We start from the raw sequence: 20,151 nt of genomic DNA, 5'->3' as shown, positions 1-20,151 counted from the left end.
ACAGAGAAGTAGTTCACAAAAGGGAACATTCTAGCTGTGGCACAATTTGTCCCTGCAAATGAACTCCCTGACTGAGTTTATCCATGATAAATAACTGCTGTGTTCCCCAAGTTCCTTTCTTAGTAAGAAGTCTTTATAAATAAAAAAAAAAAAAAGAAGTCTTTATAAATATATGAAGCTTGTGAAGGATCAGTGCTCTCCTACTCACTGTGAAGTTTTAGGCAAATCATTATGCTGAACTTGCTTTGCCTTCAAGGAAAGGGAAGGGAATGGAAAGGGAAGGGGAAGGGAAAGGAAAAAGAAAGGAAAAAGGAAAAAAAAAGGAAAGGAAAGGAAAGGAAAGGAAAGGAAAGGAAAGGAAAGGAAAGGAAAGGAAAGGAAAGGAAAGGAAAGGAAAAGGAAACTTTAATGTATTTTCCAATTTCAACATTCTCTAAGCATTCAAGAAACAATAGTGTTTTTCAAAGCTTCACAGATATATGCTCTACAGAAGTATAAGAAATGTGAGTGAAATTATTCAAACCTTTTCATAATAAGATCTAAAGTTCAAAAATTATACAAGGTGGCATTTCTATGCATGTGCCTTATACTGGAATTCCAGCCTTTTCAATTGCATTTGAAATAATATTATTATTAGACTCTGTTCCTGGCTCAGACTTCTATCGCTGCCATACTCTGTTGAGGCATGGTTCTCTGATTTATGCATTCTTAATCAACAAATGGTTCCTGGCATATAGTGAAATAAGGCTTGGAGTAACTAAAGAATCTGTATCTCAACATAGCATACTTTACACTGTTTTACATTTGAAAATTTTCTGGAGTCCAAAATACTGACATTCATGGCTTATCTTGACACACAGAAATGGCAATGCTAATCCATCACCAGCAGATTAAGCACACTGAACCAACCTTCCACTAAATATATTTGGCTGAGGCATTCTATTTTTTTTTCCATTTTTTTTTCTCATTTGAGAGCAACAAAAACTGTGAAAATTGGGTTGGGATGGAGTAAAATTAACTGATCCTCCTGGAAAGATCCCAGTAGGTGGCCACGCTTATACTCAAACTGTCCCATTACTTAGACTTCACCCAAGCACAAGCTCTCAATTCTTAGTCTGGTTCTCTTACAATTTAAGAGAGAAATATGAGAAGAGAATTCATTCTTCCCTTCAGTAACTCAATGTTGCTTTGATACCTGCCAAGTGGACTGAACTACTGGGTTAGCAGAATCTGATCAGGAAACTATGATCCTAGCAGAAATCAATCAGACTCCTTATAAATCTGCATAGAGTGCATATACTAAATTTGGTTAATACTAAGCCAAAACAAAAATCCTCTACATTAAAAAAAAAAACAGGAAATCTGATAGCCAATCGTTAACACTACTATGAAATCTAGCACAGCTAAATTTCAAAAAAGAGAAAGAAGTACGGTACATCAAGGATTTCTTCATATCTTTTGGCTGTTCTTTGTAAATCATCTTCCTTCTCTGCAATTTTTTTATATAACTGTTTTGTCTCTTCCTGATGGCTTTCCAAAAGTTCAGCTTCCACTTCCTGGGCTTTATCTAATAAATAAAAGATGGACACACACAAAAACACACATTAGGTAAGAATATGTACATGTCAATTTCAGTTCCAAATTAAATTTGATTAAAAAATTGATATGTACCCTCTCATAGAGTAGAAATGTCTTCATAAGGCAATTAATTAGCGAATGTTTCAGATTCTTTCACCCTTTCCTCCTCTCCTAAAGGCACGCTGCTGCCAGGCAGCACAGGTTCCCACCAGAGAACTTTCTTGCACAGGAATTGTTTTTTTCTCCAGTTTAATTACTTAAAGCACTTAGCACAGTGTGAAAACAATAAGTTTAAATTATAAATAGTCTCTGCTGATTCTGACATGTTCTTTACTGAATTTAAATTCGACTCACCAATGGTTTCTTTTATGGTCACTTCCAGCTCCTGCTCCTTTTGTGCCAGCTGGGTATGGAACTCCCTCATCAGCTGTTTTAATGTGGAATTGTGTCTCAACTCAAGATCTTCCTGCTCCTGTCTGTATAACAAAAATGTAAAGAGCTAACTGCTGTAAAACACAAAACAAGCTATACAGAGTTACCTAGTCTTCACAACATGCACGTAAGATCTCACTGGTATAAAAACATGTTTAAGGGTGCATATGTGTATATGTGTGGTCTAGGGACAGGAAACTCCTGGGAGGATACAGAAACTATGATTATCTCTAGACAGTGGTCCTGGGGATTTGAGAAGTCTTCTTTTCCACTTTAACTTTTCATCATATACATCTATCTTACATGATAACAATGCTGATACTAAAAACAGTAAAAGTAATTACTGGGATACCTACATAATAATTGTATATGCAAAAAATGGTTTTTCCCCCCTCTAAATGGACATGAAGTAACACTGCCTCTTGCCTTAAATTGTTTTTATTTCCTCTCAGCATTTAATGTACTTGACTTATGTTTCATAGTTTGGGTAGGTGAAATTTAGGTGCATTAGGCATAATAAAAAGACTTAATTAAAGAGGACTGTCTTAAAAATACTCATGCCGGGAGACTTCAGTTGGTTAAGTGTCCGACTCTTTGCTTTTAGAGATTTTATTTAGGGGATCCCTGGGTGGCTCAGCGGTTTGGCGCCTGCCTTTGGCTCAGGGCATGATCCTGGAGATCCGGGATCGAGTCTTATGTCGGGCTCCCTGCATGGAGCCTGGTTCTCCCTCTGCCTGTGTCTCTGCCTCTCTCTCTCTCTCTCTCTCTCTCTGTGTGTGTGTGTGTGTGTGTGTCATGAATAAGTAAATAAAATCTTTTAAAAAAATAAAGATTTTATTTATTTATTTGAGAGCGAGAAAGTGAGCATAAACGGGGGTGAAGGGGTGGGGGGAAAAGCAGACTCTGTGCTGAGCAGAGGGCCCAACATGGAGCTCGATCCCACCGCCCTGAATCATGACCTGAGCTAAAATCAAGAGTCGGATGCTTAACCAACTGAGCAACCCAGGCATCACAAGTGTCCAACTCTTGATTTCAGCTCAGATCATGACCTCAGGGTCATGAGATGGAGCTCCACACTGGACTCGATGTGCAGCTTAAAATTCACTCTTTCCTTCTCCTCTGCCTCTCCCTTCTCCCTGCACTCACTCACTTATTCAATAAATAAATAAATAAATAAATAAATAAATAAATAAATAAATAAATAAATAAATATTCATGCTGGAAAACTTACTTGATTTTCTCTTCCATTTCTTGTTCATATTCTTTCTTCATGATATCCAATTCTTGCTGATGCTCCTTCCGCAACATTCGAAGATCTTTCTGCAACTTAACAATCTCCTTGTCCAGCTTCTGCTTCTCCTGCTCTGCCCCTGCTAATTTAAATTCCAGGTCATTGTGCTGGACCTCCATGTTACCAGGCAATTTGGGTTGGACTACATGTGATTTGGACTTTTCTTCAGCACTTTCTTCCAAAGCTTCTACGGGTTTATTTTTTTCATCCATCTGTCGTTGTAAAGCCTGTAATCTGTCAAATTTTGAGGTCAACTCTTCCATTTCAACTCTATGCCCTTCCCTTTCTCTTACTAGGCAGGAATCTAGCTCCTTTATCTTTTGCTCCAAGATCTGACAAGTTAGTTCCTTCTCGTGGAGAGTTTTCTGGACATCATCAACCACATTTTCCAAGTTTTGCTTTGTTCCTATGGTATTTTTACCTCCTTCTTCTTCCACATGCTGGGATGCCACCAAGGAATATTTCTTGCCTTTTTCTTCAAGTTCTTCTTGAAGACAATTTATCATAACTTGATCCTCATGCTGCTTTGCTTCGGTGTGCTCTATCTTTATTAAGAGTTCCTGGTATCTGCACTGCATTTCAGAATGAGAAGATACCATCTCTTCTTTTTCCTGCTCTAGCCTCTGCAACAGCTTTTCTTTTTCCATTAGGCTTTTTTGTAAAGTACTGATTTTTTCTTCATAAGCTTTCTGCACAGAGCTTTTGGGATCTATTCCTTGCTCAGCACAGGTTACCATGTATTTTACTGATGTGGGTACAACTGATGCTTCTGACTGTGGTAGACCTTCCACTGATTTAAGTTTTTCTTCCAACACCTGAATTTCTCTTTCTCTCTCCTGCAATTTTGTATTGAGCTCACCCAAGTGACCTTCTGTGTCTTTTTTATACTGCTGTTCTTTCTCTTCCATTTGAGATAACAACTGCTTCTTGATGGCAACAATTTTTTGTTCAGCTTTTTTCTTCAGTTCTGCTAATTTTGCAGCACTTTCTAACTCAAGTCTCTCTTCCAGTGCCTTAAACTCCTCTTCTTTGCCCTTCATACTTGAATTCGCATGGTCCAATTCTTTCTTCTTGGTTTCAAGCTCAGATTTCATGGATGACACTTGCTTTTCAAGTCTTGAGACTTTTTCTTCGGCTTCTTTAACCCTGCTGTCCTTTTCGTCTCCTAATTCTTGAATGTGCTGAAGTTTCTGACGCATCTCCTTCTGTTCTGTATCCTTCTGTTGATGGTAACTGTTAAGAACTTCACTTAAAGACTCAATTTCAGTTGTTTTCTGAGTAAGATGCTCTTCTAATTCTGCAATTCTTGCTGTTTGCGTTTTTAACTCAGTCTCTAAGTTACACTCTTTTTTCTCCAGCTTGCTCTTCTTATCTTCCATCTCACCCTTTAAACATACCAACCTCTCATTCTGCTGATCAAGGTCCTCCTTCAATACCTGTATCTGTTCATCCTTTTCACTGGCTTCCTTTGTTTTTAATTCAAGCTGCATCTGCAATTCTTTAATAGTACTTTGATACTGCAGAAATTTTGACTGTGCTTTCTTCTTCCACTCTGAGAATTTGTTGGACAAGTGATCTACCTGTTCAAGAGCAGAGGTCTTCTCTTTATTCAGAGTTTCAACTTTCAAAGATAAATCCTGCACCTGACCCAGCAATTCCTGTTGTTGTTCATCATATCGCTTACTTAGTGATGAGATGGCTGCTTCCTTCTCAGTCAGGCTGATACTGTTCTGAAGCTGAGTGTTCAAATCAGTTAGCTGCTTACTAAGACTGCTGATCTCAGATTTCTTTTCTTTAAGTTCTTCTTTCATCAGTGTGACAACGTTGATGTTCTCTGATAACTCTTTCTTCAACTGTGTGATACAAGACTCTTTTTCAGAGGCAGCCTGTTGCTGATTGCCTCCTTCCTTCTGTAAGGCTTCTTTTTCCATGACTAGACCTTCAATATCAGCCTTCATGCTCTTAATTTGATTTTCCTTTTCTTCTAATTGATGGGTAGCCTGCCGAAAAGAACTATTTAGTGTATTCTGCTCTTCTGTTAGCTGTCTAAGCTGTGCTTCTAATTCAGAAGCTTTGCAAGTTTTAATCACTAGTGCTTCCTTAACTTTTGTTGTGTGGTGCTGACAGTGGGAAATCCTAGAGAGAATGGCATTAATTTTACTACTACTCATGTTGATTAGCTCGTTTGTTTTAGCTTGTAACAAGGCTTCAATTTTCTTAGAGTAAATATCCAGCTGAACTACTAATTCCTCGGATAGTTTTTTGAATTCCAAGCTTTTGTCTTCTAGGCTTTTCTCACTTCTTTCATGTGAAGATCTCAAACTCTGGAATTCCTCATCTGTGGTTTTCAACTTGTCAGTCAACTCAGAAACCTTCAGCTTGTCTTTTTCTGCTAGCATTTCCAGTTCAACTATATGCTCCTGCAGAGAAGTATTTTCCTTCAGAGAATGATTCAAGTCAACCTCCAGCTTTTCAAGTTGTGTTTTTAGTTTCATTTCATTTTGTGAGAGAGAATTCATATGAGCAGACTTCTGGTGTAATTGTTCCTGTAATTCCTTTACTACTGTGTCCTGCTTAATGCCTTCTGCTTTCAGCCAGGCTAGTTCCTTGTTCATCTCTTCTTTTTCACACCCTGATTGGAAGATCTTTTGCTTTAGTTCTGCTACCTCTTGCTCTTTTTCCTGTAATTGGATTTCATGTTTTTCCTGGAGTTCTTCAGCTTGCTGATTAAGTTTCTTTTCCCAGACTGATACAACATCACTGAGTTCTCGTCTATGTACCTCAGTGAGACTTTCTATTTGCTCCTTTTGGTTTGTTTCCAGTCTTGATACTGCATCACTGATTCCAGCAGAGTTAGCTTGTGCCATTTCCAAAATTTGGGCATTGAACTGTTTTTCTTTCTGACTAAGCTCTAGAACCGTATTTTCAAGCTCTTTTTTAAGTTTGGCTTCCTGATCCAGTAATTTCTTCTTTAACGTTTCTTGCATCTCTTTTGCTTTCTGCTTAATTTTTTCCATCTTTTTTTCTTGATTTTTAAATTTGGTTTCGTATTCCTCATGTAAAACACTAAAACTGTCCTCCTTGGCTGATAATTTTTGTCTAAGTGTTTCAATTTCTTTGCTCTGTCCTTCTCTCATTTGTAAAATTACATTTTCCTTTTCTATCAAACTCTGTTTTGTCTGTGCCTGTTCTGTGCTAGTATCTTTAAGCTGGGACTCATAACATTGGGTTAAAGACTGTAGTTTTTCCTCCATTTCACTTTTCTGTCTTTCAAGTTGCTGCATTAAATCCTGCAACTGGATTTTTTGAGTGTCTAACTCAGTACAAACATCTTTCTTTTGCATTTCAACTTGAGCTACCTGTTTAGTAAGAAGAATTCTTTCTGTTTCCAAGTCCAACAACTTCTGCTGCAATTGTGCCAAGTGTTCCTCTGATGCTTTGGCCTGCTCATGTGTAGTACTCTGCTGTGACTCAAAGAGAGCCAACTTAGCAGATGCCTGCTGGAGTTCCTCTTCAGACCTTCTAATATCTGCCTCTAAGTTTTCCACATGTACCTGATACTCTTTCAAATGCTTGTCCTTTTCCTTCAGAAGAAGCCCAAGGTGATTAATTTCATCTTTTAGTGCCTCTTCAGTTCTCTGGATGGACAGCTCTTGTTCTTTAATGATACTGTCAACTTGCTGCTGGTGATGGCTTTTCTGTTCATCTAGCTTGGCCTCTAGCTCCTGTTTTACTTTATCTGCTTGATCCTTTAGTACAGAAAGTTCCTCTTCTAGCTTGTCCCGGGCCTTTAGTACTTCTGACAGTTCAGAAGACAATGATTCCAGTTCTGTTTGCTTCACATCAAGCTTTTCTAAAGTCTTTTCATTCATCTCTTCTATGTGGGCCTGGAAGATACTCTCTTTGTCTTTCAACAATGTTTCTTTTTCTTGTTCATGCTTTTCTCTAAGTCTTTCCATTTCAGTCTGATGCTGTTGCTGTAAGACTTGGAGTTTTTCAGTCCAAAGGGTATCCTGCTGATGCTGCAAGCTTTCTAATTCTGTTTTGTGTTTTTCAACCATGATTGTAATTTCTTTATTGTGCTTATTTTTTTCAGCTTCCAAATGAATAGCTAAATCTTCAGATTGATTTTTGCTTTCTTGCAAGCTTTTTTCCAAAGAACTTTCCAATTCAAGAATTCTCTGTTAATAAAAACAGATGTATTTTTTATTAAAGTACAGATTTGTTTATTAGCAATGATATATATGACAACACATGTAATGATATATATGACTACACCTATAATAACTACACCTGTTTAAAGATTAAAACTTAGAAAAATAAGGCATTATATCATGCCAAACACTAGAAAGCACAATCTGTGCTCAATTCCTAAAGGAATCACATAACAAAGAAAAGATTCTATTTTAACACAACTTAAAATTTCAGATTCTTTCTACCTATACTTTAACTATTTCAGTCACCCATGTTTTCAAGAATATTCTGAATGGATAGTCAAAAAGAAATACATCATAAAGTAGATAATAGTAACTATTGATAGTAAGATGGTTATTTTTTTTCTGTGTGTTTTTTAAGGCCTAGAATATATTCTATTACCTTCATAATTTAATTTTGGAAGATAAATAATATATCTGGGTTTTCCACTGTAAAATGATTATTTAGGAGATATCTTTTGCAAAAAGAAGCTACTTACACAAATTTTAGCAAAGATTACTGTTAGCTCATGAAAAAGTCAATCTTGACTCTAAAGCAAAAAGAGCTAAGTAAGGCAGAGGCATGCAACATCAAAGCTGAAAAGATCCTAAGGAATTACCAAAACCAATTTCTCCATATGAAGGTGAACAAATTAAGGTATAATTAATTTACAGGGCAGCCTGGGTGGCGCAGCAGTTTAGTGCCGCCTTCAGCGCAGGGCCTGATCCTAGAGACCCGGGATCGAGTCCCATGTCGGGCTCCCTGTGTGGAGCCTGCTTCTCCCTCTGCCTGTGTTTCTGCCTCTCTCCCTCTCCCTCTCCTCTCTCTCTCTCTCTCTCTCTCTTTCTCTCTCTGTGTCAAATAAATAAATAAATAATCAATCTTTTTAAAAAAAAGAATAGGTATCCCCATCCCCCAACCCCCACTTAAAAAAATTAATTTACAAAGCTAGCAAGTGGAAAAATCTAGACCTCCTGAGTATCCATTCCCCTCCATCATGCCACATTACATAAATGTTGGCAATGGGAAAATAAAGTACAGTTTAGATTATGGGAAAAAAGTGTGATTCTTTCACTGTTTAAACCAAAGCAAAAAGTCTAGATAACATCAGTCATTTTTATTCAAAACAGGTCATACATTTCATATACTGCTGAGGGGAGGTCCTAAAAATGTGTACACTGAGACATGTATATAAATTTGTTCACTATAAGACTATGTTATTAACATGGGAAAATTGGGGAAAACTTTATGTTAAAAGCAGGGCATTGGGGTGCCTACATTGTGATAGAAACAGAGAATGAATCATGTCCATGGCATGAGATGAAGCCAGGGCAAATGCTGCCTACAAAGCGAGGCCATTTCCTACAGATCAAGGGCAAGTAAACAATGGAGTGGGGATGCAAAGCCCAAGTGCAAAGATAGTGAATGGCAATAGAAACACAGCCAGCTAAAGGCAGAGTCAGCAGCATCATGTAGCAAACACTAAAACCACTCACAGAAAAAGCTCTTATTATCTAAAAATGAAGTGCATGTATGTAAATCTAACCCAGTAAAACAAAAGCTTCTTGACAACTTTATATTGATTGGAAAGATAACAATAGTTTCTGTACAAATAATTCCACAACTCTGGAACCTGAATATTATTTAAACTTACAGTTCTGTAAGTCTCTGCTTCTTGCTGAAGGTCCCGAAGTTTATTTTCACTCTCCATGAGGATTGCTTTCTTCTGCAACTCTAACTCTTCCAGGGCCAAAGATTCTTGCTGTTCTTTTTCTTGGGTGATCTTCAAATATTCTGATTGACTTTTTTCCTGTGCCAAAAAAAAAAAAAAAAAAATATACCACCTTAGACCCACATAAATCTTCAGCATTCTCAAAGTACTTCCACAGGAATCAGGTCTTTCATTTGATCTGCACACCAGCTCTATGAGGTAGGCAGTATCATCATTTCTCTCTTCCCAGGCTCTAGTGTGCAGAAACAAAGCACTGTGGCTTTTCCAGTATGATCTAGCCAATATTTGCCACAATTACTACTGATAAGAAAATTTTTGTTCTAGTAACCCCACTACATCTGCTATTTTTCCACTACTTAAAATGTTTTGCAAAACACGCTTAATGTGAAGGCTCCCAAAATTGTCACTGCTACTTCTCTCCACTCCAGAGTTTGATTATTTCAACTCTAAGCCAAGAAACTAGACTTTAAGTTTATAAAATTTATGAGAAATATCTCGTTAGGGAACCCTACATAGAAAGACAAATAATGGAGGGGACTACAGGGACCATGGGGCTTCTGATCATTCTGAAGAAGATGAAGCAGAAAGAGCGGGAGCTGCAACTGCTCATGCTTGGCCTAGACAATGCTGGCAAAACAACCATCCTCAAGAAGTTCAACGGGGAAGACATTGACACCATCTCCCTGACGCTAGGCTTCAACATTAAGACCCTGGAACATCGAGGATTCAAGCTGAACATCTGGGATGTGGGAGGCCAGAAGTCCTTGCGGTCCTACTGGCGGAACTACTTTGAGAGCACCAATGGCCTCATCTGGGTGGTGGACAGCGCCAACCGCCAGCACATGCAGGACTGCCAGCGGGAGCTCCAGAGCTTGTTGGTGGAGGAGCACCTGGCTGGAGCAACCCTCCTCATCTTTGCCAACAAACAAGACCTGCCTGGAGCACTGTCCTCTAATGCCATCTGTGAGGCCCTGGAGCTGGACTCCATCCACAGCCACCGTTGGTGTATCCAGGGCTGTAGTGCCGTCACTGGGGAGAACCTCCTGCCTGGCATTGACTGGCTTCTGGATGACATTTCCAGCTGCATCTTCACGGCCGACTGAACCACTCCAGATGCCCCCCACCCCACCTTGCAGTCCAGCCGCCTACCCCCGCCCTCATCAAGCACCATCCATGGGGGAACAGGAGTCAGCCAGCCTGACAAACACCCCCCACCCCACTCTGTAACCTGCTGCTACTGCTGCTGCTGCTAGTGCTGCCCACTGCTGCTCTGTGGCCAGCTGGCTCCCGTGGCTGGAGGGCTGCTGACCTGGCTGTCACCCTGGCTCCTGACCCAGCCCACCTGCAGCTGCCATGCCAAGAGGAGAGGGCTGGGCCGGGGGGGGGGGGGGGGTTGGAGCTGCCTCTGCTACCAAGGCTGTGGGCCTCATCCTTTACTCAGCTGTGAGAATAAATCCTTTCTTGCCCTCAAAAAAAAAAAAAAAAAAAAAAAAACAAATAATGTGACTATATGGATTAGATAGATCAAGGAAACATCTATAAAGTATATTCATATTTTTTTATCTATAAAAGCCTATGTAACTCTTTACAGATGACCTCGGCTCTTTTACCATCCCCTCAATCCCAGAAAGCTGCTTCTTCAACTGTCCTGATCATGTATCAACATCCATATGAGAAGTATTTACTGCATGAAAAGAGAAGTTCTAGAGAGCACTTTCAACATTTAGTGGCTTTGGACTCCAATTAAGGATACTTATCCATACTTACTGCATTGAGTTCATATTGCCAGCTACAATATTTTCAATTCACTACACACTCTGGTGAAGCATACTGCTTTAAGGAAAGGCACTCTGCCATATGATAAGCAGACTGATTAGAAAATATTAATTTCTTTTTTTTAAAAGATTTTATTTATTTATTCATGAGAGACACACAGAGAGAGAAAGAGAGAGAGAGAGAGAAAAGAAAGAGAGAGAGAGGCAGAGACACAAGCAGAGGGAGAAGCAGGCTCCATGCAGGGAGCCCGATGTGGGACCTGATCCTGGGTCTCCAGCATCAGGCCCTGGGCTGAAGGCAGTGCTAAACCACTAAGCCACCCAGGTTGCCCAAAAATATTAATTTCTAATCAATTTTAAAACATCACCGTAGACATACTATATTGTCTAATGTAAACTACATTTTAAATACATCTTTCTGTGCCCATAAAAATAAAAGAAGACCTTTTAATAGTCTGTTGAACTTTGACCATCAACACAAAGCTAACTTTTTTGAGGAGCTAGGTAAAAAGGGGGGCACAAAGTGGCAAGTGCACATGTGTGGGTGTCTCATGTGTATCTGTATCCTGCTCTCTCTACTCAGAATATATTTGAGTATATCAGTTCTAGAACACAGGTTTAACAAAGCCAATGTTCAAGTCTCACTGTCCCCAAAGGCCAATTACTCCAGCATGAAAACACACAGATCTTTATGACGAGAATTTTTTGGAACAATTCCCTGCTTCACTTATGTCCTGCTTTGTTCCTTAATCTTTATGCCCTTATACCATCCTATTATAGTTTTAAGCATTCTTATAAACTACATTAAATCCTTTCTAGGCTGGAGTGCCTGGCTGGCTCAGTCAATACAGCATGTGACTCCTGATCTTGAGGGTCCCATGAGTTTGAGCCCCATGCTGGGGATAGAGTACACTTGAAAAAAATAAAATAAATTAATAGGGGGACTTGGGTGGCTCAGTAGGTTAAGTGTCCGACTCAATTTCAGCTCAGGTAATGATCTCAGGGTCGTAAGACTAAGCCCTGCATCAGGCACCAAGCTCAGCGTGAAGTCTGCTTGAGATTCTCTCCCTCTCCCTCTGTCCCCACCACACTCGGTGCTTGCTCTCTCTCTTTAAAATAAATAAATAACAAAAAAAATTAAAATTACACATACTATTTCTCATCGTTTTGCACTCAAAGTTTTTCAAAATTATACACACTATCTTACAGATAATAATTTAATATAAAAAACAAACTGCATTTTTAGCACTAATACTTCTGTGGTAACCTGTATGAAAGGTTTTCACAATTTGAAAAAAATAACTTTCTTGTTTTAAACTTTCAAATTATACTATGCCCCAAAATCTCACCTTTGCTTTTCTGGATATTATTTTGGTTCATCCAGTCAGTTGTTTATTTTACTTTATTTTTAAAAATATCTTATGTATTTGAAAATTACTAATGAAATTATTCTACTTAAAATGAAAACTAGTTGGTCATTTTCATTATTTCTTCTTCTTTAAAATGCATTTCAGAAAACACTTTCTGAGCCCTGAACTCTGGTATAGTCCGTCTAGTGAGTTTCTAGACATTCTTCCTGAATTATGCAGTCACTGGTTCATGGCTTTAATTAGCTTATCTTCCCCTTTACTTCTCCATAATCATAGCCTACTGCCAAGGTAAGAGGGATGACATACAAATAAACCAGTTAATGAAAGCCTGTTATTTTCACACAATACCAAGTTAACAAGCTCTGAAAGCCCTCTTTCCTGCCTACATCCTATCCTTTCTGCACACTCAAAGTCCAAGGCTGCTAGTAGTCTGACCTCAAGCTGAAAGGTAGGAGTGAGGAGATAACAACTTTATATAAAGCTGCAAAGTTTACCTATAACAAAAACAAAACAGGTACTTACAAGAGCTATTTTCATTTGCTCCTGAAATTGCCTTTCTTGGGCCTGAAACTTCTTAGTCAATTCCTGCTCTTTGCTGGCCAGCTCCTCTTCATGAAGCTTCTGTAGTTTAGCAATTTGTTCTGAGGATTTCTGAAAAGTCAGCCAAATAAAGTGAAACACTTTAAAATATGTATAATAATAATAAAATATGTAACTCTACAATTAAATAATACTTTATTATGATTTGATCATCACCCAACTGTGTAAGAGGAAAAATCAAAACATATCTCCCACATAAATCAAAAGTCACCAAAGTCTCAATAGTTAAAAGAAAAGCCAATCAAGCACTGCTAATTTATTTTTTTATGTTTTTATTTTTTAGAGAGAGATTAAGTGAGCATGTGCATGAATGGTGTGAGGGAGGGGTGGAGGGACAGGGGGAGAATCTTAAGCAGGCTCCATGCCCAATGCAAAGTTTGAGCTCATGACCCTGAGATCACGACCTGAGCCGAAATCAAAAGTGACACTTAACCAACTGAGCCACCCAGGTAACCGAAGTATTGCTCATTTAAGACAAGGATGGCAGCTGCTGCTGCAGTAGTAAGTCCTAAAAGGTTGGTGCATTTCCACATCTTGCAGGGATATTCCACACCAATCACAACAGGGAAGTATGGGATGGGGAATAAAGATGTTCTCAGGGGTGCCTGGGTGGCTCAGTCAGTTAAGTGGCTGTCTTGGGCTCAGGTTATGATCCTGGCATCTTGGGATAGAGCCCCACATCAGGTTATCTGCTTGGCAGGGAGCCTGCTTCCCCCTCTTCCTCTGCTGGCTACCCCCCCCGCCCCGCCCACTTGTGCTTTTCTGCTCTCTCACTCTGTCAAATAAATAAACAAGACCTTTGAAAAAAAATTTTCTCAAAGAGGGAATTCCACTATGGTCACACTGCCCTGGCTGAAACAATCTAATTACATCTAGCTTTCCATGCACATACTATTAATTAAAAAGTATTGGCCTTGTTCTTTCTTGGATAGGAAGACTTAATCTTATAAAAATGTCAAATCTCCCTAAATAAATCTATAAATTTAATACAACTGAATAAACTGCCAATAGAATGGGGGTGGAAGGGTTCACTGAACAAAATAAATATGCATGAATAACCAGTACTCTTCGGAAAAATAAGAGTAATAAGGAGAGGCTACCAAATAATAGAACATATTATAAACAGAGTAACTGTAATAGTGTAATACTGGCACATGGTCAGGCGAAGCATTGGAACAGCACGGAGAATTCAAAAAAGAGACCCATATATAGCTCAATAATTTAGTATAAAATAAAGATACTGTGTCATATCAGAAGAGAAAACATGGATTATTAAATAAATAATTTGAAGACTACTTTGTAGTCATCTGGAAAAAAATTAAAGTTGGATCCCTACCTCACTCCTAACACCAAATAAATTCTAGTTGGATGAAAGATTTAATAATAAAAAATGAAAGCATACAAGGGCCATAAGAAACAGAGAATTTTAAAATGATCTCAGTGAGATTGAATTTTCAAATCAGAACAAAAATCCAGATAGCATTTAAGGAAAAGAAAAAAATCTCTCCATGCCCTCTTCCAAAATAAACTGATCCCAAAGCAAAGACAAATAATAAAGTCAACTGAAAATAGACAGAGACACCTGGGTGGCTCAGTTGGTTAAGTGTCAGACTCTTATTTTCAGCTCAAATCATGATTTCACGGTCATGAGATAACCTCGGGCTCTATGCTGGGTGTGGATCCTGCTTAAGATTTCTCTCTCCCCTCCTTCTGCCCCTGCCTACTTGTGCATGAGCTCTCTTTTTCTCAAAAAAAAAAAAAAAAAAAAAAAGAGAGAGAGAGAGATTATTTGGATAAGTGAACTATATATCCAAAGAACTATACCTACTATAAATGTAAAACTTCTACAAATCAATAAGACCAACAGTCCAATAGGAAAATGAGTTAAAGATCTGACCAAGCAACTCAAAGAGAAAAACTGCCAATTCCTTCTAAACATGGAAAAATATGTTTATCATATTGGTAAAAAGATAAGCACATTAAAACTACAATGTTGGGGCACCTGGGTGGCTCAGTCAGTTAAGTGTCTGTCTCTTGATTTCAGCTTAGGTCTTGATCTCAGGGTCATGGAATCAAGCCCCCATCAGGCTCCACGCTCAGCGTGGAGTCTGCTGGTCCCTCTCTCTCTGCTCCTCCCCTGCTTGCTCGCTTGCTCTCAAATAAATACATAAATCTTTAAAAACAAACAAACAAAAAGAACTACAAATATCATTTTTTTAAACTGGTAAGTTTGAAAAGATCTAAAAAAATTAGGTAACATCATCTTTGTGAAGTAACACACTGCTTGTGAGAGTATAAAATGTCCTCCATAGAGCTTATAACAACTATACAATCATTAAAAATAGACATAACTTTGCCTAATATTCCACTTCTAGGAATCTATCCTAAAAAAATATACAGGTGAGCAAATATGATAAGGATATTCACCATCTGCAATAGCTAAAAATGAAAACCCTAAATATCCATCAGTAGTAGATTGATTAAATTATGAAACACTCATATAGTGAAATCCTGAACAGTCTTTAAAACAGATGTGGCATAAGAGAAAAAAAAAATGCAGCATCATTACCAATTGTCAATGATAAGGAACATATTAAGTGGAAAAGCAAGATACAGAGCAGTATATATAACATGCTATCTTTTGTGCTAAAAAATTTTAAGAGAGGATTATAAAACATAAAAGAGAAATTATTTGCAGAGACTATCTCTGGGAAGTACATCCAAAAAGATAAAAATTCTTTTCTCTATCAAAGTGATTTTTTCCCTATATCCTGAACTCATGAAATGGTCAAGGCTTAAAACGTAAATTAACTCTTCTTTATAATAAAAAATTGTAGGAAAAGCATACAACTTATGTTTCCATATTGCTGTAGCCTGTTGTAATCTAAAATTATTCTTACATTTGTCACATCAACAACCTCCTGTTTCATCCGACTTAATTCCCGTTGAAGACTGGTGCGTTCCTCCTCCCTTGTTTTTTCTACAGCTTTTATTTGTTCATCCATCTCTGCCTTCATTTTTCTCCGTGATTCTTCTGTTTTTTGGGCTGTACTCAAGGCTTTTTCAAGTTCCTCAAAAGCTATAATGAAAACAAGAGAAAACAAGTATCTCAAGAAATATTATCATTCAGCTAACGTGTTTTACATTTGATTTATGGGAACTAATAAGAGCAGCAGTAGCAAGACAGGTTAAAATTGTCATTTTTGTTTTAAGCCAAGAGATATTTCTGAGCCATTCAACAAAGCCACAAAATGTCCAGTTACTGAAACCAGTCTGTCACTGAATTCTGGATCCAGATCTTAAGACTGCCTGTATGAACTTAAACTCAGGAATTTGGGAAAAATTAAATTACTAATGGCTCCCCACTCCTTCTACCAACAAATGTCCTTATGGATTGCAAATTCCAAGAAATGAAGACTTCTGTGTTATAGAATTTCAATTGCTTTTTTGTTTGCTATATTTTTACCTATTATTATCAATAATTAGGTAATAGCATTACATTCTCACTAGAACATTTTTAAGAGTAGAAAAATTATTCTTTGACTAATTCTATTTTTAAAAACCTCTTAATCATACAATAAATAAAAGAACAGAGTTTTCTGGGTTTTATTTTACCATTCACTAGTTGAATCACATATTAAACAATGTATTCTTAAATGAAATCTACTATTTGCGTAAGTTTCAAACTAGAGCTGTTAAGTAGAAAGAAATCTTTATCTGATTCAACAATATATAGAATGGCATGACCAGCAAGGAGTTCTTGTGTGAGATAAGAATTCAGGCCCTACAAAAATAATCATCTAGGGTACAGTAGTATGACTTTAAGAAGACCAAATAGCGGGATCCCTGGGTGGCGCAGCGGTTTGGCGCCTGCCTTTGGCCCAGGGCGCGATCCTGGGGACCCGGGATCGAGTCCCATGTCGGGCTTCCGGTGCGTGGAGCCTGCTTCTCCCTCTGCCTGTGTCTCTGCCTCTATCTCTCTCTGTGACTATCATAAATAAATAAAAATTTAAAACAAACAAACAAACAAACAAAGAAGACCAAATAGCTCACCCAGCTTCCAACAAAATCATACAGGATGGGTACAATAGCTGGAACTCAGCACCAAAAAATGCATATGTGTATATGTATCTATGTGTATAAGCATCTCTGTGTGTGCATGTGTACATTGTACACACACTCTCTCTCTACTGGTATAGCAATATGCTGTCAAAATCCTACTGGTTTTATTTATTATCCTACATTATTTTCTTTAGACCTCACAGAAGACACCAGACTTCCCTTTACCATAGAGATATACCATAAATACAACATAAATTTTCAAGATGGGTTTTTAATCCTATCAAGAAACGTATGTCCAGAGGAGAGATAGTTCATTCATGAATATGTACTATTTTCGCCCTCAGTAGTATAAGAAATGTACAACTTCAACCTATGGCATCTCAAAAAGAAGACTTTTTACCAACCACAACTTGGCTTAATAAATGGTGGTTTGGGCACAGGAATTTTATAACTGAAGACAAATACCTGTTCTATAGCATTTTCTTAATGATAAGTTCCATTAGTACAGAAAAAGATGAAAGGCTGAATTCTGATAACAAATAGGAAACACAACTTACTCTGCTCAACATTTAAAAAAAAAACTTCATCAGCCATGTATCCTTGATACAAAAAAAATATCTGTCCAATCTACTCGTTTTATATGTTCAAAAGATAAAACTGATGCTCAAATAGGTCTAAATTACAAAAGGAATATTTATCAGCTGAAATCATTTTTAAAGATTCCTAATCTAACTTCACTAATATTTGCCTGCAAAACCAAGATTCTCAGACGTATGTTGGAAAATAAAATATTTAAAGAAAAGATTTTTTTGTTTTTGTTTTATTCAGATACTTTTACTATACATTTTAGTATCAAGCATAAAGAAATATCTCTTGCTACTAATTTCTTAAAAATTGGTTTCCTAATTTCTTAGAAATAAGTCACGTTATCAATTATGAGAGAGAAATTCCATAATAAAGTGCTTACTGCTCAGTTTGTGTTGAAAGTTTAAATCTGGGAAATAGAAAAATGGGAAGAGGAATGACAATATTGTTTAATGGTTGGATGTCACCATCATCTTTTCATTACTGTTACTATAGTAACATATATTCAGTATGTCAAATTGTATCTTAGGACTTCTAAGCACTTTACAGAAATCTCTTAAATCAGGCTCTGGAAAACCTGAATGTAGTTTTGATATTCCTCCAACAAAATTGAGTTTTAAATGAAAAATTATTCTTGATTAAGCAAAACAAAACAAAGTTATATATAGGCAATACAAAGTGAATTTTCCTTATTTTCATTCTTAAAATTCTACAATCTAGTACAGTATAAAAATAGATGTGGTGCTCTCACTTTTTGAAACAATCTGTTACAAATTCCTATTCAGAAATAATTTTCCAGTAACTAAGTTTTCTAACCACACTCAGTAAATTTTAGAATATTCTCCTATATTATACTCTAATTTTATTGTTTAGTCCACTGACATCATTTTCCTAAGTCACCTGATTATCCATCATACAATGATTAAAGTAGGATACATCTGGTTCCACAGTTCTTTTTATCTAAATTTAATCCTCTCTCCCACATTCTGCTATCATGTCAGAGAACCACATAATTTTATACCTAGAAAGAAATCTTTGAAATCTTGTAATTTAATGTTCTCATTCAAGTGCAAGAAGTGAGGCATCCACCTTGATGATAAACCAACCTGAATATATTAACTTGATGCCAGAACTTTAAAATTATATTTAAGAAACACTCTTTACCTTGTGTCATTTTTTAAAATGTCTAAGAATGCTGACATTGATCCACTTTAGTTGGGCAATAATGTATCTAAACCAGAATTTCTGAAGCAATCAATTACTAATGGCTTCTAACTCTCAACAAAATATAGCATGTTATACCTCTGAAAGACACAGAAAAATGCAATGGCTTTCCACCTCCACCCTGCTTCAAGGAAATATTACATATCCAAAAGAAGGGTGGCATTAAAACACATTACATATACTGACATACAGAAAACATACTTCAAACTTATGCTGGATTATACACTGTAGAACAAAAGAAGCCACTTCCTCTAGGAACTCTGCCTTCAACAATGGGTCCCATTTCAATGCTAAAGGAGAATATACTGAGAGTTTACTTACTATCCAGAAATGTCTCACCCTCTGATTTTACAACCATCAGAGATACAGAAAAGTTGTGTCCATACCTTATAATGTTCTAAAGATGAATTTCCCACTCTTTCCAAAATGAAACTATTCTACGATTTTAATGTGAGTACTAAAGAAGTATGTTGTGAATGTCCATGTAATTTATCTTCCAATTACCAACAAAGGATAAGTGGGTGGGGAGAAAGAAAGCGTGCATCAGCCACAGCTGACAAATCCTCTGCCAACATGCAAGAGAGCGCAGGAAAACCACAGTCACAGCACACAACGGGAAGGCTAAGCACAAACTGCTGCCAAATGTTGCAAGAACACATTGTGCTCTTCCAAAGCAAAATTCAATGTATCTCAGGCACTTTTATTTAAAAAATAAAAACTATGAAAACATTTCTAGGCAAAAATTTAACAAACTTTAAGAATGGTCCTCTGTCAAAAGTAAAATGCAGGGAAGACCTTTTTTTTTTTTTTTTTCTAGCTCCTTGCTTTCTACTTCAGGTAAGGTTCACTCACATCCATGGGGATTATAAATATGGATAAATGCTCACTAGAAAAAAAAATGCTCACTAGAAGAATTAAATGGGAAAGGTTGGCAATCTATAGCTCAATAATCCAACCATGCATTCATTAAACATTTATTGGATGTTTACCATCTGCCAAGCATAAGGGAGGCACTGGGTGACATGAAAACAATTTGTCACAGAAAGGCAGCTGAAATAATTAAAGGCAATGGGGAATAAACCTTAGGTAAAACTAGAAAAAATGTGTCATTTGCTTTGCTTCTTCACTATCTGCCTCTCCTCATCCTCAACATCCTTACCAACTAGCAATAACAAATGCCAGAATTCTGAGATCCAGGGAGCACTACTGTTTTGTTTTACTATCCCAGAGGACACTTTATTATAAAGATAAATAACAAGACCCATTTTTACTCCCTCTGCAGGGAATAAACATAGATACAGAAGTGCA

The 20,151-nt window shown here is 37.4% G+C and overlaps 2 protein-coding genes across 8 annotated transcripts in view; one reads left to right on the top strand and one right to left on the bottom strand.

The window, feature by feature from the left end:
- Positions 1-20,151, bottom strand: part of GOLGA4 (golgin A4) — a 131,025-nt gene that overhangs the window by 38,185 nt on the left and 72,689 nt on the right. For all 7 annotated transcript variants that reach the window (XM_055320951.1, XM_055320954.1, XM_055320953.1 and 4 more), the window contains 6 exons: positions 15,873-16,051; positions 12,895-13,023; positions 9,150-9,305; positions 3,242-7,482; positions 1,933-2,054; positions 1,437-1,567 (listed from right to left, as the gene is read on the bottom strand). In XM_055320951.1, coding sequence (XP_055176926.1) covers positions 1,437-1,567; positions 1,933-2,054; positions 3,242-7,482; positions 9,150-9,305; positions 12,895-13,023; positions 15,873-16,051 — 4,958 coding nt within the window. The remainder of the gene's footprint in view (positions 1-1,436; positions 1,568-1,932; positions 2,055-3,241; positions 7,483-9,149; positions 9,306-12,894; positions 13,024-15,872; positions 16,052-20,151) is intronic.
- Positions 9,776-10,330, top strand: LOC129506923 (ADP-ribosylation factor-like protein 2). The gene has a single exon (XM_055320958.1). It carries the CDS (start codon positions 9,776-9,778, stop codon positions 10,328-10,330), a length of 555 nt encoding a protein of 184 aa, XP_055176933.1.

Source organism: Nyctereutes procyonoides, unplaced genomic scaffold, assembly GCF_905146905.1.
Source record: "Nyctereutes procyonoides isolate TBG_1078 unplaced genomic scaffold, NYPRO_anot_genome, whole genome shotgun sequence".
Classification (NCBI taxonomy): domain Eukaryota; kingdom Metazoa; phylum Chordata; class Mammalia; order Carnivora; family Canidae; genus Nyctereutes; species Nyctereutes procyonoides.
Note: the sequence above shows the minus strand (reverse complement) of the source record. Positions and strands in the feature narration are given on the sequence as shown.